Source organism: Pararge aegeria, chromosome 13 (assembly GCF_905163445.1).
Source record: "Pararge aegeria chromosome 13, ilParAegt1.1, whole genome shotgun sequence".
In the NCBI taxonomy this organism is placed as follows: domain Eukaryota; kingdom Metazoa; phylum Arthropoda; class Insecta; order Lepidoptera; family Nymphalidae; genus Pararge; species Pararge aegeria.
The window spans coordinates 7491718-7517587 of record NC_053192.1 but is presented as its reverse complement, the minus strand read 5'-3'; the positions used below and the strand labels follow the sequence as shown (position 1 = coordinate 7517587).

Below are 25870 nucleotides of genomic sequence, written 5' to 3'. Positions count from 1 at the left end.
CTTGCTAACCTGTTCTCAAGTCAAGATATTTTTCAAATATCGTGAGAATGATTCCTGAATGCGTTTCGGAGTTGTTTTATTTTATCCTCACGATGCAAATTGTTTATGCACAAAATTCGTCGAAGATCATCAATCATTTTTGCAGCGTGCGCCAGTAAAGGTCCAAGTTGGTATGTCATGTTTAACAAATATCGTTATATTTCAGCTAATTTATTGAAAACCATGAATAAAAAATATAATAAAGATGTGGGAGGAAAGATAAAACCAAAAAACCCTTTTTATCCATCCATAATGTGGGTTTCTATTACGCTGTGTACTGTAGCATCGGCAAACATGCTTGACACACATGAGCAGGTTCATCCTGTATCCTGTAGTATACATGGCCTTATTATACTGCACTCTGATGCTGCCATGTGCATTTTGGGGTAGCTAAAAGCGTAACACGTTCTTCTATATATAAATACCTATAGTATTAGAAATATGCTCCAACCTGTAAAATAAAACACCAAATAGGCAGAACCTTACGCTCACATTCTATGTCAAGATTGTCATGTTTAGAACATGTCCCAAGTATCAAAATCAGCCACGAATTCGATGATAATCCCAACTAGGGAAATGGTATACAGCATGCGGCAACCTTCTCCCAGGAATAGGTTTACTTTGCTTAAGGATAAAGATAACTATTGATCATTGGTCACGTCACCAAATAAAGTTTATTGATTACATTTTGTGGGCAACACTGTACAAATGTCATTGTCATTCATGAAAGAAAAAGTCATCTCACAGATAAATAATACAAACATTTCTGGTTCTTCCTACTTATTGAGTTCATTTTCATAATTTTTGCGAAGAAAGAAGTAGATAATCGCATGGACGTGTTAATTTATTTATTGTGCTTAAATACTTGCGAGTTTTGTTAAAAGTCATAATATCAATGTGCATCATTCATAAGTTAAACTACCAGTCACATAAAGCTGGGGTTTTATTATTTGTTTAAAAATATAAATTGCGCTTTGCCTTTTGGCAAACCGCTCAAAGTAAGTATTTTTAAAAACACATTTGCGCTTATTGCCATATTTTTCCTGTCGCAGGTATTACATGTTATGTTTTTAATTACATTTTTTTATGTATTCTTTCGGCCGGCGTTTTTGCCTTACTGTTGACGTTATTCAATATGTTTTTAGGTGTCCAAATGGAATACTGTCCGCCGAATGTAACCTTGTGGGAAATATGGATAGACCATGGAATATCACAATGTTTTATGGAAACAGTTTCAGCTGCCTTAATTGGTGGATTTTTGCTTGTTTGTGGGGTTTTGCAAATTATTATGTATAAAAGGTATGTAAAAAAAGTAATAATCAAGACACTCAATTTATAGCAGAACAATAGTATTTTACAAATTTAAATCATTTTAATATTATTTATACTTTAAATGATTGAAAACTGTTTACTCATCCATAGCAGTGATTTTAAGTAAATTTTGCAATGAAGACCTAGTCATTCCTTTCCATGCAGGTGTATCTCTTAAAAAAAGATCTATTGCAGTGATTTCTTATCAAATTAAAATGTTATCTGTGAATGAAAAATATAATAATGTTATTTGTCTTTTTTTAATCATTTGATAGAACTCTTCATGCAGGTTATTTGTTAATGTGTAGTTGGAAGATCATATTGTGTACAATCAATTCTGTGGTTGTCATAATGTACCTAATTGGTAAAGTCCTATCATATTTCTTATTTTCCCCCTGTGATCTTGTGACAGTAAAAAGAATTGAGTAATCTTGCTGGTTCTGCCCAATATTGTCAAAATGCTATTCTGAATCTACTCCTCAGGTTAATGGACACAAGGCAACACTTCACAGGACATGTTTATTTCATGCCCTAAATAATGTTGCTCTTTATAGGCAATGTTTTTCCACTTACCATCTGCTTGTTCCCTCAATAGTTAATTATAAAAAAAAAAAAGAGTGTGTGTACTTATGTACACGTGTTAGAAGTTATAATTCTTTGGCTTATGGAAAAAAAGTAACTAAAATGCAGTAGTAATTAACAATAAATATTAAAATTAATCAAAAAGTTTTTATTTAAATAAAAAAGGTTTTATAAAAATAATATTTATTTATTCACACTATTTGTACTGTTGCGAAACACGTGTTCTAAATATAAAAATACTAGAATATACAACTTAACATAGTTATCGATTTTCACGTCACCTAGAACTAACTTTACGATTTAGAATTCAGGTGTCGGTGATGCCGCGCATCGTAAAAATTCACTCTCATCATTTTTCTCCCACGCACCAAAAAAAGTATAACTTCAAAAAGTAGAAGAATCTATTGCAAATGCTGTTCCAAGAAATAGAATTTTCATCTTCACTGACCATTTGAAAATAATGTAGAGGGAAACTATAAATTCCTGTCTCCCATCAGAGAGGATATCTGAAGCATATTAAAGGTCTCAGAATGATGATAATGTATTTACATTATCATTATTTCAGATTGCATATTCAAATAATCTTGTTAAGTATATTTTAAGTTTTTTTTCCATAAACTGCCAAAAGGGTCACATAAATGATAGAGAACTTAAAGTACTAATGGATGGTGAAAATTAAAATCTAGTTAGTAATCCTTCATCAGCTTGTTAAAACTGGAGTATAAAGAGTTTTCATTTATTATGGTATATGTGAGTTTCAGTATTGGTGTATAGACAGTTATATTGATAAGATGTTTAATTCATACTTGATCTCTGATGTTATCATTGTGCAAACAATAGGTAATATGATAGGTGAATAATAAAGATAGCAAATGAATATTGGTTGTTGTGTATTGAATTCTTCGAAGTTTAATTGGTATATTTTACATTCTGTATACAGAAAATGTATTTTTCTAAATATAAATGAAATGTGGATAAAATAATTATTATATATTAAATAGTAGTTAGCACATGGTTGCTATCTCACTTAATTGTATGTGGTGATGTAGTGTTGGGGTGGGCTAGTTTATTGAACTCATACTCTTTAATACCTAAATATGGTGTGCCCCTAATACTGCATTAAACACAAATATCTCTATTATATAGCATTTGGTACCCCAACATCTATTAGTTTTACTTTGCCTTCCAAACCTACTGAGCTCTTAAGTTTAGTACAACTATTTTTTTTAATTACTCTCTTAACGTCTGATAACAGCTATCTAGTTATCTTCTACACAGACAGGTTTTTCTTAAGGTTTTGGTTGTTTGAAGTAATGCCTTGCAAATATAACATTGGAATATTTACCATTGTTTTGTCTACATTTTGTTAAACATAATTAACTGACAGCACAGTTCCAATATCACATTGTGATCAAATACTGAATAAATATGTAGACGTTATTCCATATTAATTTGTAAGACCCCCATATAATTGATAAACTCATTTCGTCAGTAATTTGTAGAGAAGGGGAATCCACACAGGCAAAACTTTTTACACTAAACTGTTTACTATTATTAATTTGTATTTTCTCGACTTACAACTTTTCTACAAATCACCTTCATTATCTTTGTTATTTTTCTTGAAGCTACATTTCTTTTACAGATATGCAACAGAAGTAGTAGATGTTAGGTCATCAAATCTATTTTTGGTGCAATTGCTTTTTACACTGTTCGTTCCTGTATTGGCAGTTATAAGGTTCCTATTGCAGGCCTTTGTATTTAAAGGAGGACACATCTATGGGTATATGGTGAGATATTTGATGGCCTCTCTTTCAAGTTCCTATAGGCGCTTAAAAAGCTATGCTTTAAAAAATTACTTCAGTTTTATTTTTTTTGTTAGGTAGGAAGAAGACCTAACAAAAAAATAGAAGTCTTCTAGTCTGTGGAATTTGTAAAGTTTTATTTTTAACTTACTAAACAGGGTTAAATAAAAAATACCAGAAAGCTCTCGTCCTGTAGTGGTTGACATTAAAAGTAACAACGTTTACTTGATAGTTTGTGAAATATTAAATATGCAATATTTTACATAGATACTCTGCTTGTTACTACTCTATAATGTAACATCGGCAATAGCGCGCGAATCACGACTTTATCGTGTGGTCAGTGACCCAACTACGCGCCGTTGTCGAATCACATGTCTTTGGTTTCACAGTGTAATGTCTCTTTACACAAATAAAATTTTTATGTTTTTTTTATTTTTTTTGTATGAAAGAAATTAATACTGAATTTTGAACAGTCGTAGAGCAAAAGTGTCTGGTTTTAACTATAGGAACTACAAGGCATTTATTTTGCGGAAACTTTTATATAGTTAACCCTGTAGTAACTAAATTTCCGGGATAAAATGTAACTTTTGCCGTTTCTATAAGTTCCAAAGTCATCTACCATTCTTAATTTCAGCCAGATTGGTTCAGTCAATGTGACGTAAAGAATTTACAGACATTTGTAGATACTTAACTTTTCGTAGTTTTTAAAATTACCATATTTTTATTACACACAATTTCCTTTCAGATAGTGGCCTTAGTGGTGAACATTATTGTGTTCCCACTTTCAGCTTATTTGGCTCTAATAGAAAGGCGCTTTTTGTTACCATCTGTACCGCCGAGAGGACACGGCTTCGTGCTGCTAGTTTTCTGGGCTCTGATCTTTATATCTGAGAACTTATCATTCTTAAATCTCAATAAAGAAGGATGGTGGTGGCATTTGAAGGAGTAAGAATTTTTTTTTATCGTCTAAATAATGTATGACGGTTATTTTGCAATCACCGTTGCTGTGTATATTCTCTTTTTAAAAAAGTTAAGGTTGATATGCTATTAGCGTTATTTAACGCGTTATTAACTATATTAGCTAATAAATACTAAAACACTTTTTAAATGGAGAGGGTTAACTATCCCTATGGAGTGTTAGTGTCATGATAGTGAATTCCTTTTGTTCCAACTTTTTTCCGGGGTTTAGAACTCTTAGAGTGCATGGTAGTGAAAAAAAATACGCGGTGACAACCATATTACTATATTACATTAACTGTCTTTAATTATGTTTTACACGGTGTTCTAATAGGTAACCCCTTTTCAAACTACCTTGTTTATTAATGAAAAGCGGACCCAGTACGTGTGTGTGGGTCTCCGCTAAGATGAAAAACGATGATCTTTATGATTTGTATCAAAAGTTATATACTAATACGAGAAATTGTATATTGACAACAAATATTCTTTCAGTCTGCAAGATCGACTGGAAATGTCCCTGTTTGTGGGACGATACGTTTCTTGCATGATTATGTTTATCCTTGGCATGAAGGCGCCTGGCATTATGCACCAGTTCGAATATCTTCTTCCTGATGACGGAAATCGAAGGAACATTCCCCCGAGGGTAAGACAGAGCATAATATTTTATTGAAATCTTTGTTACAAACATACCTACCATATAAGGAAACACCGAGTGGTTGAGCGGCTGGAAAAAATATAAAAATGATTAACAAAAACGAAAGTGTAATTTTTAACTCAAAATAATAGTTATTGATTTTTATGAAGCGGAGTTTTTTCAAGGACTAGCTGTTTTCTGTTTTGCTGAGGCCGTATCTTTTTCCGGTCTAAAGATATCCTATGTATGAAATAACTGTCTTCAGCAAGATATCCATCTCTATGCCAAACATCCTTAAGTTTAGCGTAAAGCCTTGAATGGCTTTCTGTACCTGTTACGTAACATTAAAGAGTTTTAACTACGCTTTTGTGAAATAAGAATAAATTATAAAAATGACAAATGACATTGAATTTGTAATCTTTCGTAGTAAGTTTATAGGTTAAGATGTCATGTCCGTATCAAAATCATTTAATTGTAGTATCAGACAACGAAAAAGTTAAATTTAAGGTATAATTTTTTATCACGTAGGCCAGAAATGTGGTTATAGAATAACAGTGTTCATAAACTAATAAGAATTTTACCACCCAAGTACAACATGATGCGAGATGCTAAATGGGTTCCCAAAGACGTAATGTTTGTTATTTCTAAATAACTGATATTAGTTGTTACGATAATGATTATTTATGATAGTTGATTTTATTGGTTATGATAGTTTGCATCCTAGAGACGGATATAGTATACTTTTAATAAATAAATAGATGGCGACGTGTGTTTTGTCATAGTATATCTATACTATGACAAAACACACGTCGCCATCTAGCCCCAAAGTAAACGTAGCTTGTGTTATGGGTACAAAGATGACTCGAATATTTGTATTTTATATATACTCGAATATTTGAATATTTGTATTATATATATACTCGAATATTTGAATATTTGTATTATATATATATTTTATATATACATAAATACTTATAATATAGATAATCCTGGGAATAAAAACGATTTAAGGGTTTCGAAATAAGTGATTTATAATAAAGACAGTCTCAATTTCTCATTTGCGTTGCATAATATAGGTTTTAAGGCAATAAGTAAATTGTTTATTATTCCCAATTCTAAGATGCCCAAAATCCATAAGAATTAGCATCGAGAAGTATTCATACGTTTTTAAATATAAATAGACCCGATTAGTAACCGCTTTATTTTTCGGGATAAAAAATATCAATCTCCGATCCATAATATAATATAACTTGCAATATATCACGTTATTTCGGTGCTCCATCGCGGCATTAACTACAAAACAAAGCAACAAACTCACTTCCGCATTTATAAGATCTACAAGTAACGATAATATATGCGAAATTGTATGCATAGGTTACAAATTTGCAACATAAGCGAATGAAACCAGTATGACGAGATTGGGCCACTTTGTAGCAGCAATTCCAAATTGACAACTATTTATTTACATATATTAGCATTTCAAAAGACTAATACAGTTGTAGCATTATAATACAATGCTATGTTTAATAATGCTCGAATATAATATACTGGCGTTTCCCCGCAATCACGTCCGCGTGCCACGTACCACTTGTGATTGGTAAATTTTTCACTTACATCCGCTCTTCCGAAAGCGCGTTCAAACAAAAAAATAGCCTTATTAACTCAGCGGTTTATTGAATTAAATTCTGAAAGGTCGTAGTTTGGAATTTCACTATAGGACTATTGGTCTAAAGTTACTCGCAGCTGTCCTACTAGTAAAAACTGTATTAGCTTAGAGAGCAAAGCAAAGAGATCTAAGCTATTGATCTAAGCTATAAATCATAACTAATATGCTTTAAAAATATTTGATTCGGATCACCACATGATAGTCGTATAAACTTTCATTAAAAAATACGGATTGTCTCTCAGGAAATACGAAGATTGTTACTCAATATTGTAGTAAAGGTCGTTTCACGTAAAGATACCTCCGACGATTGACCTGCGCAGTATACAATGTAAATAATTGTATGAGAATAATTGCGATTGTATTAGTTAATAAATGTTTATCCATTGTAATGAACGTTTAATTACCGTCTTATAATGAAAAAAACCTGCTTAAAACTCTTATCCTCATGTAGGTAATTTGTATAAATCGTATATATGCAGTAGAACCACCAGGTCTCTTCAAAAGCAGAGTCCAATCCAAAAGTTCTTTATCCTAATATGTTCAATGTATTTCATGGTGGACGCCTTTTAATTGATTCCACCACCATTTAGTCCACCTCGCTGGCAAAGTGCGGATTGTTAGACTTCACACGCCTTCGAGTAGTTATAAAGTAAAACTTTTTTACTTTCAGGCATGCAGGTTTCCTCACGATGTTTTCCTTCACCGTTCAAGTATTTTTGAATTAAAGACGCACTTAACTTCGAAAATTTAGATGTGCTTGTGGCATGGAAGACCTAACCAATTGGTGAATACTAAGGGGTATACTGTAATAATATTTATTCTTTGTAGGATGACAACAGATCGACATTCCGGAATGTATTTGTTAAGCTCCGGACCCTTCTGCCGTTCCTCTGGCCGAAGAAAAGCGTATGCCTGCAGATTTACGTATTCATTTGCATCCTCGCACTGGTTGCTGGACGTGCTATAAATTTATATGTGCCTATTTATAACAAGATGATAGGTAAGAACCATTTAAACCATAAACTTGTTATATTGCGAATATTTTATTTAAATACATAGGCATAGGCATTATGAATTCAAAGCCCGTTTGGTCATTTATAGTTTTTACGAGACATAGTAGGTATGTGTTGAGGTATTATAATATAATGGTCTAGCGACAAGCAAAACGAGTAACGTTTTTGCTAAAAAAAATACCAACTACACTCTTAAAATTATACGCAAATGTTATCACAGGGGTTATCACAGAAGCAGCGAATAAGTGAACTGTGGTCATTTTTTAACCTAAATTCTTCCAGGAATTCAATATGTTTGACTATCACCAAATACGAATGTAATGTCTTTACAAAAGTTTTTAGCATCGAAATAGTGTTCTAATGATTCAAGGGCACTTTTATACTAGTAAGTAGCCCGCAAACCTAATGATTCAAGGGCACCTTTATACTAGTTAGTAGCCCGCAAACCTAAACCTAATGATTCAAGGGCACTTTTATACTAGTAAGTAGCCCGCAAACCTAATGATTCAAGGGCACCTTTATACTAGTTAGTAGCCCGCAAACCTAAACCTAATGATTCAAGGGCACCTTTATACTAGTAAGTAGCCCGCAAACCTAAACCTAATGATTCAAGGGCACCTTTATACTAGTAAGTAGCCCGCAAACCTGCATAACAGTAGCGTGGCGTGTCTATGCTCTAAATCCCACTATATTACAGACAGGAGACCTTTCTGTAATATAGTCCTGGGACATGAAAATTCTGAGGATGAAGAGTCCTTATTGAATCTCGAATAAAATCGTAAAATTATCATTTTCTTTCCCTATTTCCAAAAAACATTAATCACTCCTGAGTAGGTATATATAAAACTGTTTTCAACCTGTGTCAAATGTTTATTGCTTTCATGTCTCATTATTGTGCACTAAAAACCTGTTTTGTAAATATAAAAAAAAACTGTTTTATTTATTTATTTTAATTACAGGGCTACTTGAAATAGGCGTTCCTACTATGCCACTTTTTTATCGTCAAGTTAGCCCTCGGCTGCGATCTCTAAGCAAAAATTTTGTTCTACACCTTTCTCCTATTATGAATAGAAAAAAAAAAACTACACAAACTTTTTATAAAAAACGGCTTATTATGGAAACAGAAAAAAAGGTTCAATATAATGTGACATAATAATTTACTCGCACGTTAATACGAACTCACGTACACAAATGTAAATGTTAACTCAGTACAATTATTTCGGGTTGACATTATTTTTTAATGAAGAAATTTTTTTTTTTGTAAATGAAATATACGACAAGTTAGCCCTTGACTTAGTAAGTAATGATCTAGTTTAAGATGGCAGTCGGCTGAACTATTAGAGGTATGGCGGCTTTATTAAACCCTACCTAATCGGTTTTACGCGGCATCGATCGTTTGGCGGAACGCCTTATTCGTAGGGTGGTAAAGAGCCACGGGGGATCTCATCAGATCAGACAAAATATAGAAATTATACATTCCCGCGGGTCGTTTCTTCTCGCACCTCTCATTTATAACACAGCGATCGTCTGGGTGGTCATCAAATATTGTAGCTCTAGTGTCGTTGTACTAGAACCCCGTTCGAAACCTTGCATTCTGTTGTATTTAACACAATAGTTTTTTTTTTATCTGGTGGCCTCCCTGGCGCAGCGGTGAGTGCAGTGGATTAAAGTGGGAGGTCCCGGGATTAATCCCCGGTAGGTTATTCATTATTATTTTCTCTGGTCTGGTGGGAGCTTTCTGCCGTGGCTAGTTACCACCAGTTCCACCAGGCGATGTAACGTTCCGGATGCCGCGTAATAATCGATTGGGTTTAATATAGCTGCCTAGATGTACTATCAGTTTAGCTCACTACCATCTTGAACTGCATCATAACTTACCAGCAGTTCAAATTGCAGTCTAGGGCAAACTTGTAGTTGAAAAAAAAAATTGAAAAGAAATTTATGAATGAATGAATGAATACACTTTTATTGTACGCCACAGAGAAAATTTACAGAGATACAAATACAACAGCACAATAAGGTAGAACGTGCAATTTGGCGGCCTTATCGCTAAATAGCGATCTCTTCTAAACTTATTTATGCTAAAACTATAGAAAAGATTATACTACATTATAAGACCGGTAAAAAAATTAACTATCGATATCGAGAGGTTGTTAACCTTAACCTTAAATTTTGTTTATTTCCAGTTGATAGTTTGTCAATCCCGCCACTGTACTTCCGATGGGATCTAGTCGTTATCTACGTGCTCTTTAAATTCTTGCAAGGCGGCGGAACTGGCGGCATGGGTCTCTTGAACAATCTACGCTCGTTTCTATGGATCAGAGTGCAACAATATACTACTAGGGAATTACAGGTATGTGGTAAAGTAATTGGAGAAGGATTTAAGGGCAAGGATGCCTTGGCATTACTGTCCAGGGGGCATACGCTTTACGCTCTTGTTTTTAGAATTATAGCTCTTATGTTCGATGTCAAGGATGCCATACTCATCATCACCATCAACCCATTATATAAGACACGGGTCTCCCTCAGAATGAAAAGGGCTATAGACCGTAGTCGACCACGCTGGACAAGTGCGGATTGGTAGAATTCACACGCCCGTGGTGAATTTGTTTTTGTAATCAAACTGTTATGCATTCGTCTCCGCGTTTATTAAGATTTTTTTTCAATTCCTACTGTTTTTTTGCGCTAAAAAGTTACTCTCCTTTCAACTAACCTTATGACAAAGAACAAGTTTATAGGTTGCTAAGTTAAGAAAGGTTGTTAAGTAAAAAAAACAGGTTTCTTTAATCGTTGAAGCAAGTAATATTTAATTGCTTAAAACAGACAATAACTACGAAAAGTTAGAGCGAGCCGGGGATCGAAGTCGGTCCCTCAGAATTGGAATCCGAAGCTTTACGCACCGGGCTATTATTACAGCTGTTTTATACAATATTAGTATTGATTAATGAGTCTAGATTGCGGCTTTATTTATTTATTTTTTATTCATACTCTTTATTTGCACATAAATAAAAATACAGAAGAAGAATAAAAAAAAACACAGACAGAAGAAGAATACAAAATGCGGCCTTATCGCTTTGTAGCGATCTCTTCCAGGCAACCTTAGGATAAGGAAAACAAAAGGATAACATACTGCAGGTTGTGCATATTAAAAAAAAATACATACTAATAACTACATACTAATATAATACTTATGCATGCATATAATACTTGAACTAGATAAAATATATATAATATTTAAAAAAAACTTTGCCTTGTTGACTTTTGAAGCTATTTCAGTAGGGTTTTGTTAACTCTTGTTGTGCTCTAATCTCTATAGTGATCCTTTTTTTTATATTAAGAACTAGTTGTTGCCCGCGACTTCATCTGCGTTTGATTTTGTTTTGTTGAGGTGGCATTTAATTGTTGTAGTTATAAAAAAAAGTTAAAGTATTCAGTATCGCAAACCCCTCATGGGTTTGCTGCTGTCCGCTGAGGAGTTCTGTCCTCTAACTCCAACCACATTCATCAGATCTACACAAAGTTTAGGCAAAATTAAACATATATTATAACCTCTATGTACAAAAATAATTATTTAAATCGGTTATAATTTGTCGGAGTTATGGTGTAAAATCGTCAAACACTTTCATCCCCTATCCCAAAGGAACCGAGCTTAATGTCGGGATAAAAAGTATCCTATATTACATCTAAAACTTCCAAGAATATGTCCGATACACATATTCTTGGAAGTTTTAAGTAGTTTTTGCGTGAAAACGTAACAAACAAACTTACATTGACATTTATAATATTAGTATTGATTTATAATGGATAATTTTTATCGGTTTTTGCAATCAGCTGTTAACATATAGTTTTGTAATTATCATCATCTTCATCACATCAAATCATATTTATGTATCGCTGCTTGGCAATTACTGCTATCATGCATGTTGATGAGTGATGACGATGTGTAGTCTTTGATGGCAGCGGGCTAGACTGTTATGCGGGGTATGGCAGTTATATAATAGAATTTCACGCGGCATCGTACCGCAACGTTATGTCGCTTGGCGGCTCATCTCTGTCGGTACGGTGGTAACTAGTCACGGCCGACAAGTCACTGCCATCCAATACCAGAGAACAATTTAGAAATAAATAACCTTAGACCTCTCACTTATGTGTCCACTCTCACCACTGCGCCAGGGAGGTCGTCATATTTCTTTTCAATAAAACTCCATTTCTCTCAAAAGAGTGTTTGTATTTAAATTAATATCAGACTTAAGCATACTAAAATTTGGCCGGGTTCAATAATAATAATCAATTAAATATACGCCCATCGTAACAGTGTAATTTTTTTTTTAAATTATGCTAAAAGTTAAACATTCCTGACTGGTTCACCAGACGTATAGTTGATGACCTTCGCATTGGCTCAACATTGAATAAACAGTGATAACTTTAATATAATTTCGAAAACGAATGCACAAGGTGATGCAACTTATATGTTAATTGATTTTATATGATCTTATAACATTTTGATATTTTTCTCAATGCAAATAATTTATTATTTATGTAAATAAAGAAAAATGCAGTCGCTGTTGTGATTAAGAAATAACAGCTTCTTTGTTGAAATAACGGTCATTATGTGAATAAATACTATTTGAAAATCACTTTTTGTAAGTCGAAGAAACGAGCAAATAGATATTTGCCGAGGCAAAATCGTTTGTAATCTGATAGAATTCTGATAAATTAATAATACCTACTTTTACCCGACTGCCCAAGAGGGATAGTAATATTGTTTCGAGAGCTCATGTTTGTCTGTCAGATTCTTCTAAATGCCCTGAACTGATTTGAATGTTGTTTTTTAATTTTTTTACCGGTTACAAATTCAACATGCCAGCTGCATTCTAATGTACAGTGACAAAAAAGTTAAAGACATCACTAGCGAGTCGTGTTTTTTGTTATTTTTATAATATTGCGCACTTGTTAAAAGTCACATTGCTTGAGGGCGTTTTTGATCCATTTAATGTTTCGGTGATAATACCTCTTACCACATAGAATTAAAAACAGCTATAGGCTTTTAAGCGTTTTTGAATTTCTTTGCGCTACAACCAGTTCCGTATTTTTAAATAAAGAATTGCACGTGTCCCGAAAGCGATGAAAATCAGGAAGTCTTGTTTTTGGGCACGATTTCTGACTTCTTCTTTCCATGGACTTCTGTGACTAAGCATATAGTCCGCGTCCGTGTTAGCGTGCAAATTAATGACCAATTATAAAACTGGCCGTTATAAGCAAGCCTTGTGATTGGTCGCAAGTACATCGCAGGGTGGACGATTTGTGTCACGGGTACAAGAGGGGATGGTGACAATTCTGATCTGCCGTCATCACACGGCTTTATTTAAATAACGTTATTAAAAATCTACACTTTTGTTCCAGCTAGAGCTATTCCGGCATTTACACGACTTGCCTCTTAAATGGCATCTATCGCGGAAGACCGGAGAAGTTTTGCGAGTGATGGATCGTGGCACAGATTCCATAGACAATCTACTGTCATATATACTGTTCTCTATAACGCCGACGATTATAGACATTATTATTGCCGTAGTGTACTTCATTACTGCATTCAATGTTTGGTTTGGACTCATTGTATTCTCGACAATGGTTCTTTATATAAGTGAGTATTAGTCCAATTTTAATTTCTTAATATTGAAAGTTTGTGTTATGGTTACATGGATAAGCCGCATCAACTCCGCCGGGGACTCTCGGATTCGATCTCCGGTGGCTGCAGTATGGAAATTCGGTTTTTTTTAATGTTCAGTTACGGCTACGACCGTGACTAATGACCAACTTACCGACAAAGCCACCAAGCGGTTTAGGTTGCCGGTGCGATTTCGCGTAGAAATCGACTAGCCCGCTACCATCTTTCATTAGGTACTACCAGTTGAGATTGCAGTTAAGGTTTATCTTGTGGTCGAATAAACAATGGAAAGAAAAGTAAAATTTTGTTTATTTATAATACCTACATTATGTAGTGGTAAGCATGTTGGACTGGGGATCACGATCTTAGTATGGTTGACGAGTATCATATTATATATATATCATATTTGACGGCCGATTGGCGCAGTGCGCAGCGACCCTGCTTTCTGAGTCCAAGGCCGTGGGTTCGATTCCCACAACTGGACAATACCTGTGTGTCTGGGTGTTTATGTATTTATGTATATTATTCATATAAATTATTCATCAGTTATCTTAGTACCCATAACACTAGCTAAGCTTACTTTGGGACTAGATGGCGATGTGTGTATTGTCGTAGTATATTTATTATTTATTTATTTATATATATTTACAGTTTTTATTTGAAACACTAAAAGGTTTCCTTTATGAAAGTTGAAAACATTGTTGCTGTAATGTTAAACCACTTTTAAATTTGAAGGTCAACTAAGATTCAAAAGAATTTTTTGAAAAACTACTTTTTTTTAACAATCCACAAGGCATCCGCAGTGTCACCTCATTTATTGATATTTTTATTAACTTATTTTTAGTGAGAACCTGCTTTAAAATGTTAATTGTGGAAAAAATATAAACTTGTAATGAAATAAAAAAGTAAAGTACAGTATATTCTCATACATATACATATTAACAATATATTATTTAACGGGTCGTTAATAGTTTATTGTTAATTCCGGGTTCGTCCAAATATTTTAAATGGGTTTTCTGTAAAAATAATGTGAGAAAATTGGCGGTATCCACACCCTTGATTCGGAAAGCATTTTTGAGATGTCGGTCCCGGCTAATATTACTAACATGTGAAAAAAATCTTAAGAGCCCACCAACCCGCATAGGAGCAGCGTGGCGTCCTTTGATTGAGCAAGCCTATGCCCAGCAGTGGGATGTCAATCATCTGTATCAATGTTTTTTTTTATATATAGACAGTTATACTAAATCCTTACTCTTTATCGGTTTCTAAAATCAGATAATTATAAATTTTCAAATTGCTTTTAACAGGGATCGAATCCGGGACCTCCACTCATAAGAAGTCGACAAAAGTTTTTAAATAAATGTAAAAAATGTTTATCGAGACTACCAGGGAATCATGAACTGGCAGTAACCTTGGCCAAAGAATTAGTTTTGCCATGCAAAAGGGCAATGCTGCCAACAGACTGGGTACTATGCCTCGTTGCGCTGGTATCGAATTTGAATTAATATTAGTTTCAGTTACGTAGGTTATTTTTGTTGATAATTATTTAAGTTTATAAGTATGTTTAAATAAACCAAATTGTTTATTTCAGTCGCAACTATAGCAGTGACAGAATGGCGTACAAAATTCCAACGTAGAATGAATCTTGCCGACAACGATCAGAAAGCGCGCTCAGTTGATTCACTCCTCAATTACGAAACTGTTAAATACTATGGTGCGGAAAATTATGAAGTCTTCGCGTACAAGGACGCAATTTTGCATTTCCAGGTGCGTTTGCAAAATATTTTACGTACAATATTTCAACAGTAGATTTATTTAGTACTAGCTGCGCTCCTTGGTTTCACCCGCAGAGAATAAGTGGTTTGGACGTTATTTTTTATTCCACGATAAAGCAGTCTAAGATGGTAACTGGCTAACCTGTCAGGGTATGGCAGTTATATTAATCCCATTCCCCTAATCGTTTTCTATGCAACATCGTAACGGAACGCTAAATCGCTTAGCGGACCGTCTATGTCTGCAGGGTGGTAACTAGCCACGGCAGAAGCCTCCCACCAGAACAAAAATGTAAAGGAAGAACGAAATTTATTGTAAAATACGAATGTTTCTGTAAATTCATGTTTTTGGAGGACCAAGAGCCTATGTTACTCTCTGTGCTTGCAACTAACTATGCCAAAATTCAAGTCGAATGGATTATTATTTAAGGCGTGAACAAAGAACAAACAAGCAAACAGTCTTTTGCATTTATTACTGTTATTAATAAACGTGGTGTTAGCGGTAGTTTTGCAGTATTTTGTCCCACTTCAACTGAGAGCGACATTCAAATGTTTAACCGTGACAAAACACTGCGTAACTAATCCGACAATATACAATGTTTATTAATAAAGAGATTAAAATGGAATCAATGAAAGACAGATAAATTTGGTCTGAAGCGAAAATTAAACTGCATTAATAATAACGTACATATTTATTGATTTTAGAAAGAAGAATTCAAATCTCTCATCACCCTTAACATGCTGAATACAATGCAGAATATCATTATTTGTGCTGGTAAGTAAATACTCGATTTTCATTAATACTTTTTATTCACTAATCAGAAATTGTTTAAGTTTTATTTTTTTTACTATTCAAAGAAATAGATAGAACATAAAGATACCGTGTACACGACTAATATTGTTTAATAATATAATTCTCTGATAATAGTCATATAATATAAGAACTAATATTGATTAAGCGGCAAAAGGCAAAAACCACTTCACTTTATTATGGTTTCTCGATCAAACGGTTATTCATTTCATACCGTTTAGCAGTTGACAGTAATTATTTTACCTCTAATGTTCTAAATGTTCACCATAAAATGGGAAATGGGTAATTTAAGGTATCTCCTTTGTAAGACATCTTTGTACTGTAATCTCCTTAAGTAGGATAGCTATCGACTTTGCACAGGCGATATAACAGACATACCTAATGATAACCTCTCAAGGTAAAGACACGCACAACCCAAATATGAGATAAGGTTTTGTGGACGCATAATGATCTTCACATGTATCTAATCATTAATATTTCATTTATATTAATAAAAATGGAAACAGAATTTATGATTGCCGGTCTTTAACGGAGTTCAATACAATTTGATATGGCCAGTTTCGTGATTCTCAATTTGAATCGTAAGCCACAATGCACAATTTGTGACTTAAAAATTTATAGTCCTTTTAAAAATAGATGTCAAAATTCACGTCACAATTTATTACTCCACTTACTTCAAATATTTATATATATATTCATTTATTTCAATTACGCATACTCTATAAGCAATTGAAATCATGAAGTCTGTCTGTTTGTAGAGAATCTACCGCTGAAGGCAGATTTTACCGAGAAGTAACCGGCAACTCTTGCCGGCTTGCTCAACAATTGCTCTTTTCCAACAACAACAATTCACAATCTTACATTATTCTATTTTGTGAGTGATGAAAGCAGAGGCTAATGCTCCTTAACAACCTGGTCATTGTTGTCTGCTCACTATACATAAAAAATATTTATACATTTATTATAAAAGCGTTTACTCAATCTCACAAATTACTTCTATACCATTCGCAGACGATTAGCAGTCTTGATGGAAAATAACGATGTAGCCTATACATTATGTATGCAGTTATATTGAGCTTGCACTGAATATCTGTGCTCTTTTCTTGAATTTGAAAGTGCTTTTGTTATATTTTCGGAAGATTTAAGGTATTCCAATTACATATATATTTGATGATTGTTTTAAGGTCTATTGGCGGGTTCGCTTCTGGCAATCTCTATGGTCGTGCGAACGTATGAGTTGACTGTCGGAGATTACGTACTTTTCGCTTCGTATATCGTACAGCTTTACGTGCCACTGAACTGGTTCGGAACGTATTATAGGTGAGATTTTTAATGTTGTTATTGAATCAATCAAATCATTTATTCAGAAAACTTGGTTACTCATGTACTTGGAATCTCACAGGTTCTGCATTTTTTTAAATGTGTAACTAGGTGACCCGGCAAATGTAAACAACAACAAAATTGATGACATATCAAATAATGAATTTAAAAAAATATATTGTTAATTTTTTTTTTTTTTTGGACATCCTAATCACTTATATTCATCCTAATCGTTATGAAATATCATCGATTATATAAATAAAAAAATCATGCGTCCACAAACACCGTGACATAAGATTTTATTTATGTAAGATTGACATTCATTTAGAATAATTATTCTCTGTATTTATCTGTTAATTTTTTACTCAGGGCTATACAAAAGAACTTCATAGATATGGAGAACATGTTTGACCTGATGAGGGTAGACTCTGACGTATGCGACGCCCCGGGTGCCCCCGATCTACTAGTGGGTCGTGGAGACATCGAGTTCAAGCACGTGTCGTTCGGCTACGGGCCTGAGAGATTAGTGCTTAACAATATCAGCTTCAAGGTCGCCCCAGGCTCTACCGTAGCCTTGGTAAGTTATTGTATAGAGTGTATTTTTTCTTATTGGGCTTAGAATGTAAACAATCTTTTTAGTACTTTTTAGAGAAAACTATAATTTCAAATAAAAAAAAAAATTATAATAACACACTTACATAGCGAAATTCTTCTTTTATTGTGGTTGTTTATAATTTTTTTTATAGCACTTGGTTTATGTATTTTTAAAACGTACTTTAAACTAAAAAGATTTTTATTTGTAACCGATATATAACTCTGAAACCACTGAAACGATTTAAATAATTCTTTCTCCATTAGATTGTTTAGTGAATTTTCTATTTGCCAGTGAATATATAGCTATTTAACTGTTATGTAATGGAGCCGAGTATCAAAACAGGGCAGCATATAAATAGTTAACGTAATCTCAAATTAGGCGCACAAAAAATAGTACCAACTTATACAAAAATTAGGTGATATAGTCATCTGTACTGATAAAATTTATACTTTAGTCTATGGTTATGACGTCTATTATATACATAGGCTGTATAGGAAATAACCTTTGCCTTCGACATCATCATTATTGTCATTACAGCCCTTATTGGGCCCGGACCTGCTCTAGTCGATTTTGCCACCGATGGCTTGTGTATCTCAGTCTACTCCATCTAATCCAGCGCAATTTTGGCCTCCCGATCCTTATTTCGATACTGGTACCTATATCGAAATGACCCCTATTTCGTTACCGAATGTATTCGAGTGACCCCCATAAGTAGTAGATAAACTAATGAATAGGTTCTTTACAGGTCGGTCCAAGCGGTGCGGGTAAATCCACAGTGATGCGGCTCCTGTTCAGATTTTATGACGTGAATGAGGGTGCTGTATTGGTAGATGGCCAGAATGTTCGTACCGTAACGCAAGCGTCACTGCGTTCCAACATCGGTGTCGTACCGCAGGACACCGTGCTCTTCAATAACACCGTCAGGTAAAAAAAGTTAGATATTGGATAGAAGCATGCGTTACTTTGCGGAAATCCCTAATATATTATGAAAATTAAGCTTAATTTGCTATACTCCGCGAACAGAACAGAACAAATTAAGCTTAATTTGCTATACTCTGCGAACAGAACAGAACTTTTCTCGGAGTATAGCAAATTAATCTTAATTTTCATAACAGTTAGATATATAACATGCATACTGGCGCAGCGGTGAGCGCTATGGTTTTATGTTGGAGGTTCTGGGTTCGATTCCCGGCAGGGGCATTTTGCGAATTTATTGATTATAGATAAAGACAAAGACAAATTATAGATAAAGACTCCTACTTTGTTTATTTATAATACCTACATTATGTAGTGGTAAGCATGTTGGACTGGGAATCACGATCTTAGTATGGTTGACGAGTATCATATATATATATCATATTTGACGGCTGATTGGCGCAGTGGGCAGCGACCCTGCTTTCTGAGTCCAAGGCCGTGGGTTCGATTCCCACAGCTGGAAAATGCTTGTGCGATGAACATGAAAGTTTTTCAGTGTCTGGGTGTTTATCTGTATATTATAAGTATTTGTGTATAATATTCATAAAAAAATATTAATCAGTCATCTTAGTACCCATATCACTAGCTACGCTTACATTGAGGCTAGATGGCGATGTGTGTATTATAGTAATATATTTAGTTATTTATTTTATCATACTAATAATATATAATATAACGAAGACGAAGAACGCGTGTAACACCTAGTTGTTACTATAGAAATTGAAAAGATGAAACTGTAGTTCATTTAATATATTGTGTATAAAAAGATCTCTAATGTCAAACAGTATGAAATGTTCTCTAATATAAATACAAATGTATAAAATGTTCTCTAATATCAGATACAACATACAGTATGGGAGACAGAATGCTACCTCAGCGGATATCATTACTGCTGCCAAGAACGCGGACATCCACGATAGAATACTCACATTCCCAGATGCGTATGACACTCAGGTAATTATAGAATACGAAGACTGCCTCGTTGGTCTAGTTTTGGAACTCCCAGCACGGCTAGCATGGCCTGAAGATATTTTTCTCCCCGGGTAAAGGATAACATTTTATCTTCTCCCACAGCTTTATCAACTCTCAGAGTATTCTCATATCGACAGCCGATTGGCGCAGTGGGCAAACCCTGCTTTCTGAGTCCGAGGCCGTGGGTTCGATTCCCACAACTGGAAAATGTTTGTGTGAAGAACAGGAATGTTTTCCAGTGTCTGCGTGTTTACATTTATTTTATAAGTATTTATGTATATTATACATAAATATTCATCAGTCATCCTAGCACACATAACACAGGCTACGCTTACTTTGGGGCTAGATGGCGATGTGTGTATTGTCGTAGTATATTTATTTATTTATTATGTATAATAAACATATTCCATTCTCAGGGAATATAATCTGAGTTTCCCGCCTATGCTAGACGTGCAGGCACAGTGGCGAGCGCTGTGGTTTGGAGCGGGAGGTCACAGGTTCGATACCCGGCAAGAGCATCATTCGAAGCCTATTAACGTCCCACTGTTGGACAAAGGCCTTGTCTCAGAGGATTGACTGCTTAAAGCATAGACCCGCCACGTTTCTCCAATGCGGGTTGGTGAGCGAGGGGCGATATGGGAATGCATAATTTTGATTTTTTTCTAGTTTGGTCTCGTGAGTAGTTACCACCCAATCGACAAAGCAGTACCACTAAGCGTTTCTGTATGATGTCGCGTAGAAACCGATTAAGGTTATTTAATATAACTGCCTGACACCTAAACATTAAGCCGGCTACCATATTATTAGACTACATAACTTACCACCAGGTGAGATTGCACTTAAAACAATAATTGAAGAAAAAAAAACTATTTAAGGTTGGCGAAAGAGGTCTGCGTTTGAGTGGCGGCGAGAAGCAGAGGATAGCGATAGCGAGAACTTTGCTCAAAGATCCCACTATAGTTCTGCTGGACGAAGCAACGTCCGCGCTTGATACAAACACAGAGAGGAATATCCAGGTAACGTACTATGTCCATCACTATTTTTTTCAATTCATTAAATTAAATATGTCTTGCTTTAACGGTGGAGGAAAACATCGTTAGAAACTGCCACGTCTGATAGTTTCCCATAATTTCCTCAGAGGCGTGTTAATCCGCAATTGGCCAGCGTGGTGCACTACCTGTGCTGCCGAGCTGTCTCCAGTACTAACACGTTTGTTTCGCCTCTTGTTCAAAAATGCCCAAATCCCGAAAGCTTGGAAGGTTGCCAACGTACAACCGGTACCTAAGAAGGGTAGTCGTGCAGACCCGGCCAACTACAGGCCTATTGCAATCACCTCCATACTTTGCAAAAGTATGGAGCGTGTATTGAACCACCGGCTCCTGGCATACCTCGAGAAAAATGACCTTCTGTCGGATCAACAGTACGGCTTTCGTCGTAATAGATCGACGGGGGATCTTTTAGTGTATGCCACTCACATCTGGGGCGAGGCCATTGACAAACATGGTGAAGCGCTTCGCATCTTCGTTTCTAATTCGCACCGCTAGGATCTGGAATGCTCTTCCAGCTTCCATTTTCCCCAGTTCTTACAACATTAGTACCTTCAAATCAAGAGTGAATAGGCATCTTCTAGGCAAGCGCGCTCCACCTTAGGCTGCATCATCGCTTACCATCAGGTGTGATTGCAGCCAAGCGCTCGTCTATAAATATAAAAAAAAAAAAAACTACGTCCTAAAACGTTCTCATTCAATCATATTACCATTTTTCGTATGGTTATTCAAAAAAAAAAAAGAATTTATATTTTTTCATCTGTCAAGTGTCAGTTTACGAGTTCACTTAACATTACGCACCGTCGAATCGTAGTCTTGACGTTAGATGGCGCCTAACGTCGTTAGTCATCATCCAAAAGATGGTGAAACGATTTTATCTCTACGCATCACCCAAGTGATAACGAATTAGATTTAAGCGTTTCCTAGGTTTAGTGATAACGGGAATAGCTGTGCTTATTTCTTAATGAACTGTTGAATTCAAAAATTTACCTTTTTTCCCAGGCTGCCTTAGGGCGAGTATGTGCCAATAGGACAACATTAATAATTGCGCACAGATTGTCGACAATCATACATGCTGACGAAATTCTAGTTCTTAAAGATGGGCAAATCATCGAGAGGGGAAAGTAAGTAAATTATTAAGTGACACCAAGTATGTACTATCTACAATAAACTGACTCGCTTTGTATATAAGTAACATAATTGAGAATGACTGACTGCAAGCCAGCCCAAAACCACTTCAACAAAATAAATAAAGTTAAATATTTCAACTATGGGACCAATGGCTCAGCCGCGCTTGATACAGTCGTGGTTAGACAGCCGGTTGGTGCAGTGGTCAGCGACCGTGCTTTCTGAGTCCAAGGTCGTGGGTTCGATTCCCACAACTGGAAAATGTTTGTGTGATGAACATGAATATTTTTCTGTGGTATTTATGTGCATTATATTCATAAAAAATATTCATCAGCTATCTGAGATGGCGCCCATAGATGGCGACGTGTGTATTGTTTTAGTATATTAATAAATTATAAATACAGCAATTTTTTTTAACTCTGAGCTGGTACGGAATAACCCCATAATTAACAGCTCTTGGCCCGAACCGGGAATTGTAATCAGTACCTCGTACACCGAGGATTTAGTTATCTTTTTAATAAGTTTAGTAAAGAAAAAAATAATAATTTCAGTCACGAAGACTTATTAGCCCAAGCTGGATTCTACGCGTCCATGTGGCAACAACAATTAGAGAATAGAAATAGTACACCAAACGAAACCAACGCCGAAGGCAACAACAACACAAACAGCAGAGCGCCTAGCCAACAGAATGGCCTCAGTGCTTACGGTCAGGGCCACGGTCACGGACATGGCCATGGGCATTAAGTTAGTCATTAAACTAATAGTGTGTGAAACAACAACAACACTGCATCCAGCGAAATCAACGTAGAAGGCGTCATAAACAACAGAGCGGCGAGCCAACAAGATGGCCTAAGTGCTTAAGGACAGTTCCACGGTCACGGCCATGACACTGGGCATTAATTTAGTCACTATACATACAGTGTGTAGAACAAAGAAAGCGACAGTACACACAACGAAACCGACGTAGAAGGAAAGATCATCAACAGAAAAGCGCCGTGCCAACGGGATGACCTAATTGCTCATGGACAGGGCCACGGTCACGGCCATGGCCATGGACATAAATTTAGTTATAATACAAACAGTGTGTGGAACAACAACAACAAAAAATTGCGCCGTATCAACTATGGGTTTTCATGTTTAAAATGCTTCAAATAAGGGGATGCCAATACATTTTGTTATTGTTTAAATATTTTTCGTTCAATGGCAACAAAACAACAAGGCTATAATCAAGACTATTTCAATACATTTTGTTATATAATTCCACGTTAAGTTACGTCAATGTTATATTAAGACTGCAAATAAGTGTATGTCGATATTTTTGTTATTCAAATTCGTAAGTGAAATTTCTAAATAGATATCAAGAGATACCATTGAAATATTTGCCTTCAATATAACTTATATAATATTCTCTACACCTTTCGTCATCCTCAAAGCCGTAGACGACTAGTATAAGCAACCGCTTTTTGATCATATAGCAATCAATCGTCCTCTAATACGTGGCCAATCACAAACAGAAGTGCAGATTTCTAACAAAATTCGTATTTACTTGACAATCAAAACTGTTGTTTGTTTTGTCAATAAGCTAATTTGAATTTTGCTAGGGGTTCAAATCAATGCAATTATAACTTTTCACTCTCTTTTTATCACTTAAGGACATAAAAAGACAGTATTTTGTTTAGCATTTGTCATGACCTTGACTAATTAATTTTTATTCAGTTACCCGTGCCTGGATACCTCAATTGATTATCAGAACTATATGCATTGCATTGTATTAATAGGTATTAAGCGTATACGGTGAGTAAGGTCAATATGCTGCCCGTAGATAGTTACCGCGACTCCACTCTGTAGTTATAATCAGTAGCTACATATGAAAAGAAAATCTCTCTAATGCACTTACTTCTCTAGGGGCACTATACTCAATTTCTTCTGAGTTGTCTTATAAAGTAAACGGTCTCTTCCTTACGTTTTAGCATAAAGTATATATTTGTAATTTAAAAAAAAAACATGAAATAACTTTAGAAATTTTGTGTATGTAGTTTGTTTTATTATTTCAAATAACTTTCAAAACATACTTTAAAAAGTGACGAAGACTGTTTCCATTTCATAAGACATAGATTGTATGGACCGTGATCTTATGACGTACCAATTTATATAGAAATAATAATTATTGTCATTTATCTGCTAAAAATTTCGCTATTATAAAATAGATTAGTACGTATAAAAAATTTGGGGTGCTAATAATGGAATCGGGTTGGATCAAAAGTGAATCTTATTTCAACGTGTGAATTTGGTATTTGGAAATGTTTACATTATCAAGGATATACAGTTTCGAATAGTACTTCTTACTTGATAAACAAGGTGAGGTATTGTATGGCGAAATAAATTAATAATTTTATTCTTTATATTAATAAATAAGTAGATCAAGCAAATATATAAATATCCTCAATTAATCTATAGTGACAAATTGACAGTTATTGTATATTATTAATACGCAGGTCTACAAATGATAATTATCGAATAGTGAATTTGTTGATAGATGCTTATTTGTTACGCAATGCAATAAAGTTTTTCTTTTTTTAAATATAAATGCGTGTTGATTACGTCCCCATACTTTGGCGCATCCTACTAACGCGTATTAGTGACGTCTTTCGCATGTTCAGTACACTAAATAATGAGATATAACATAGAATCAATCTATCAAAAGGAAAGGAAGATTGCTCTATCCCTTGTTGAAAATACTAATGTAACTAGTACTTATACGTTTTTTAAAAGATTGCTAGGTTATGTATTTGCGTTTACAGGAAAACAAATTGTTTAAATCAAAATTCAAACAATGTATTTCACTGACGAAATATCATACTAAAACCGAATTTTGCCTCGAAATTTTCCGATTTTATCGTAAGTTTGATGGTTTTTATTAGCTGGAGGGACTTATTTCCATATAATGAGGAAAACTTAAACGGTTTATGAAGAATTTCTTTCTAATAACACTATTTAATAACTATAAGTTATAATTCAAATTTTTCCGGGTTATATACTTAAAAAGTATGTTTTTTGAAACTGTTCGGTAGATGGCACTAGGTTTTTCAAAAACACTTGAATTCTATAGTATTTATTCCATCTAACCTAAATGTGTGAAAGACTATGATATCGCGATATTAAATTTTTACGGGTGTTTTGTACGTATGCACGAGCTATCTTCACTTAGTATTTTAATTTCTATATTGCGTCGAATGTAGCGCGTATGCCAGTAGAAGAAAACTTTAGTAATCAATTAAAGGGAGACAAAATATCAATCAGTTTAAACCATTATAATTAATTATTTTTAATTTTTGCCAAGTATCGCCGCAACTTATTTTTGTAATAAAATTATTAAATCTTGTTTTTTACATAATTATATAAAAAAATAATCCATTATTGGTGACGTATTGCATTGTGATTGTTACCGTATTGTACCTTGTAGTATTAAATATATTGTGACGGGAAATCATGTAATTACGCGTACCTAATTTCAGTTATTATAATGTTTTTTTAGAAAGTTCACTTTTGGTTTTATTTTCCATGTATAAAGACCACCTGATC

General features: G+C 34.6%; 1 protein-coding gene across 1 annotated transcript; it reads left to right on the top strand.

The window, feature by feature from the left end:
* Positions 1-803: 803 nt before the first annotated feature.
* LOC120628614 (ATP-binding cassette sub-family B member 6, mitochondrial) lies at positions 804-25831 on the top strand. The gene is made up of 17 exons (XM_039897076.1): positions 804-1037; positions 1185-1338; positions 3575-3719; positions 4480-4679; positions 5184-5334; positions 7820-7991; positions 10191-10357; positions 13408-13645; positions 15261-15436; positions 16147-16216; positions 17437-17572; positions 17942-18149; positions 18913-19091; positions 19982-20096; positions 20990-21130; positions 22163-22284; positions 22840-25831. The coding sequence occupies exons 2-17, from the start codon at positions 1193-1195 to the stop codon at positions 23030-23032; spliced, it is 2559 nt and encodes an 852-aa protein (XP_039753010.1). The 5' UTR covers positions 804-1037; positions 1185-1192; the 3' UTR covers positions 23033-25831.
* The last annotated feature ends 39 nt before the right edge of the window (positions 25832-25870 follow it).

Bases quoted from the DNA above. Each gene is read 5' to 3' on its own strand.
- LOC120628614 (XM_039897076.1), top strand. From the start codon at position 1,193: ATGGAATACTGTCCGCCGAATGTAACCTTGTGGGAAATATGGATAGAC. The intron at 20,097-20,989 runs GTAATTATAGAA...AAACTATTTAAG, and splicing joins CAGATGCGTATGACACTCAG to GTTGGCGAAAGAGGTCTGCG. The intron at 21,131-22,162 runs GTAACGTACTAT...CTTTTTTCCCAG, and splicing joins ACACAGAGAGGAATATCCAG to GCTGCCTTAGGGCGAGTATG.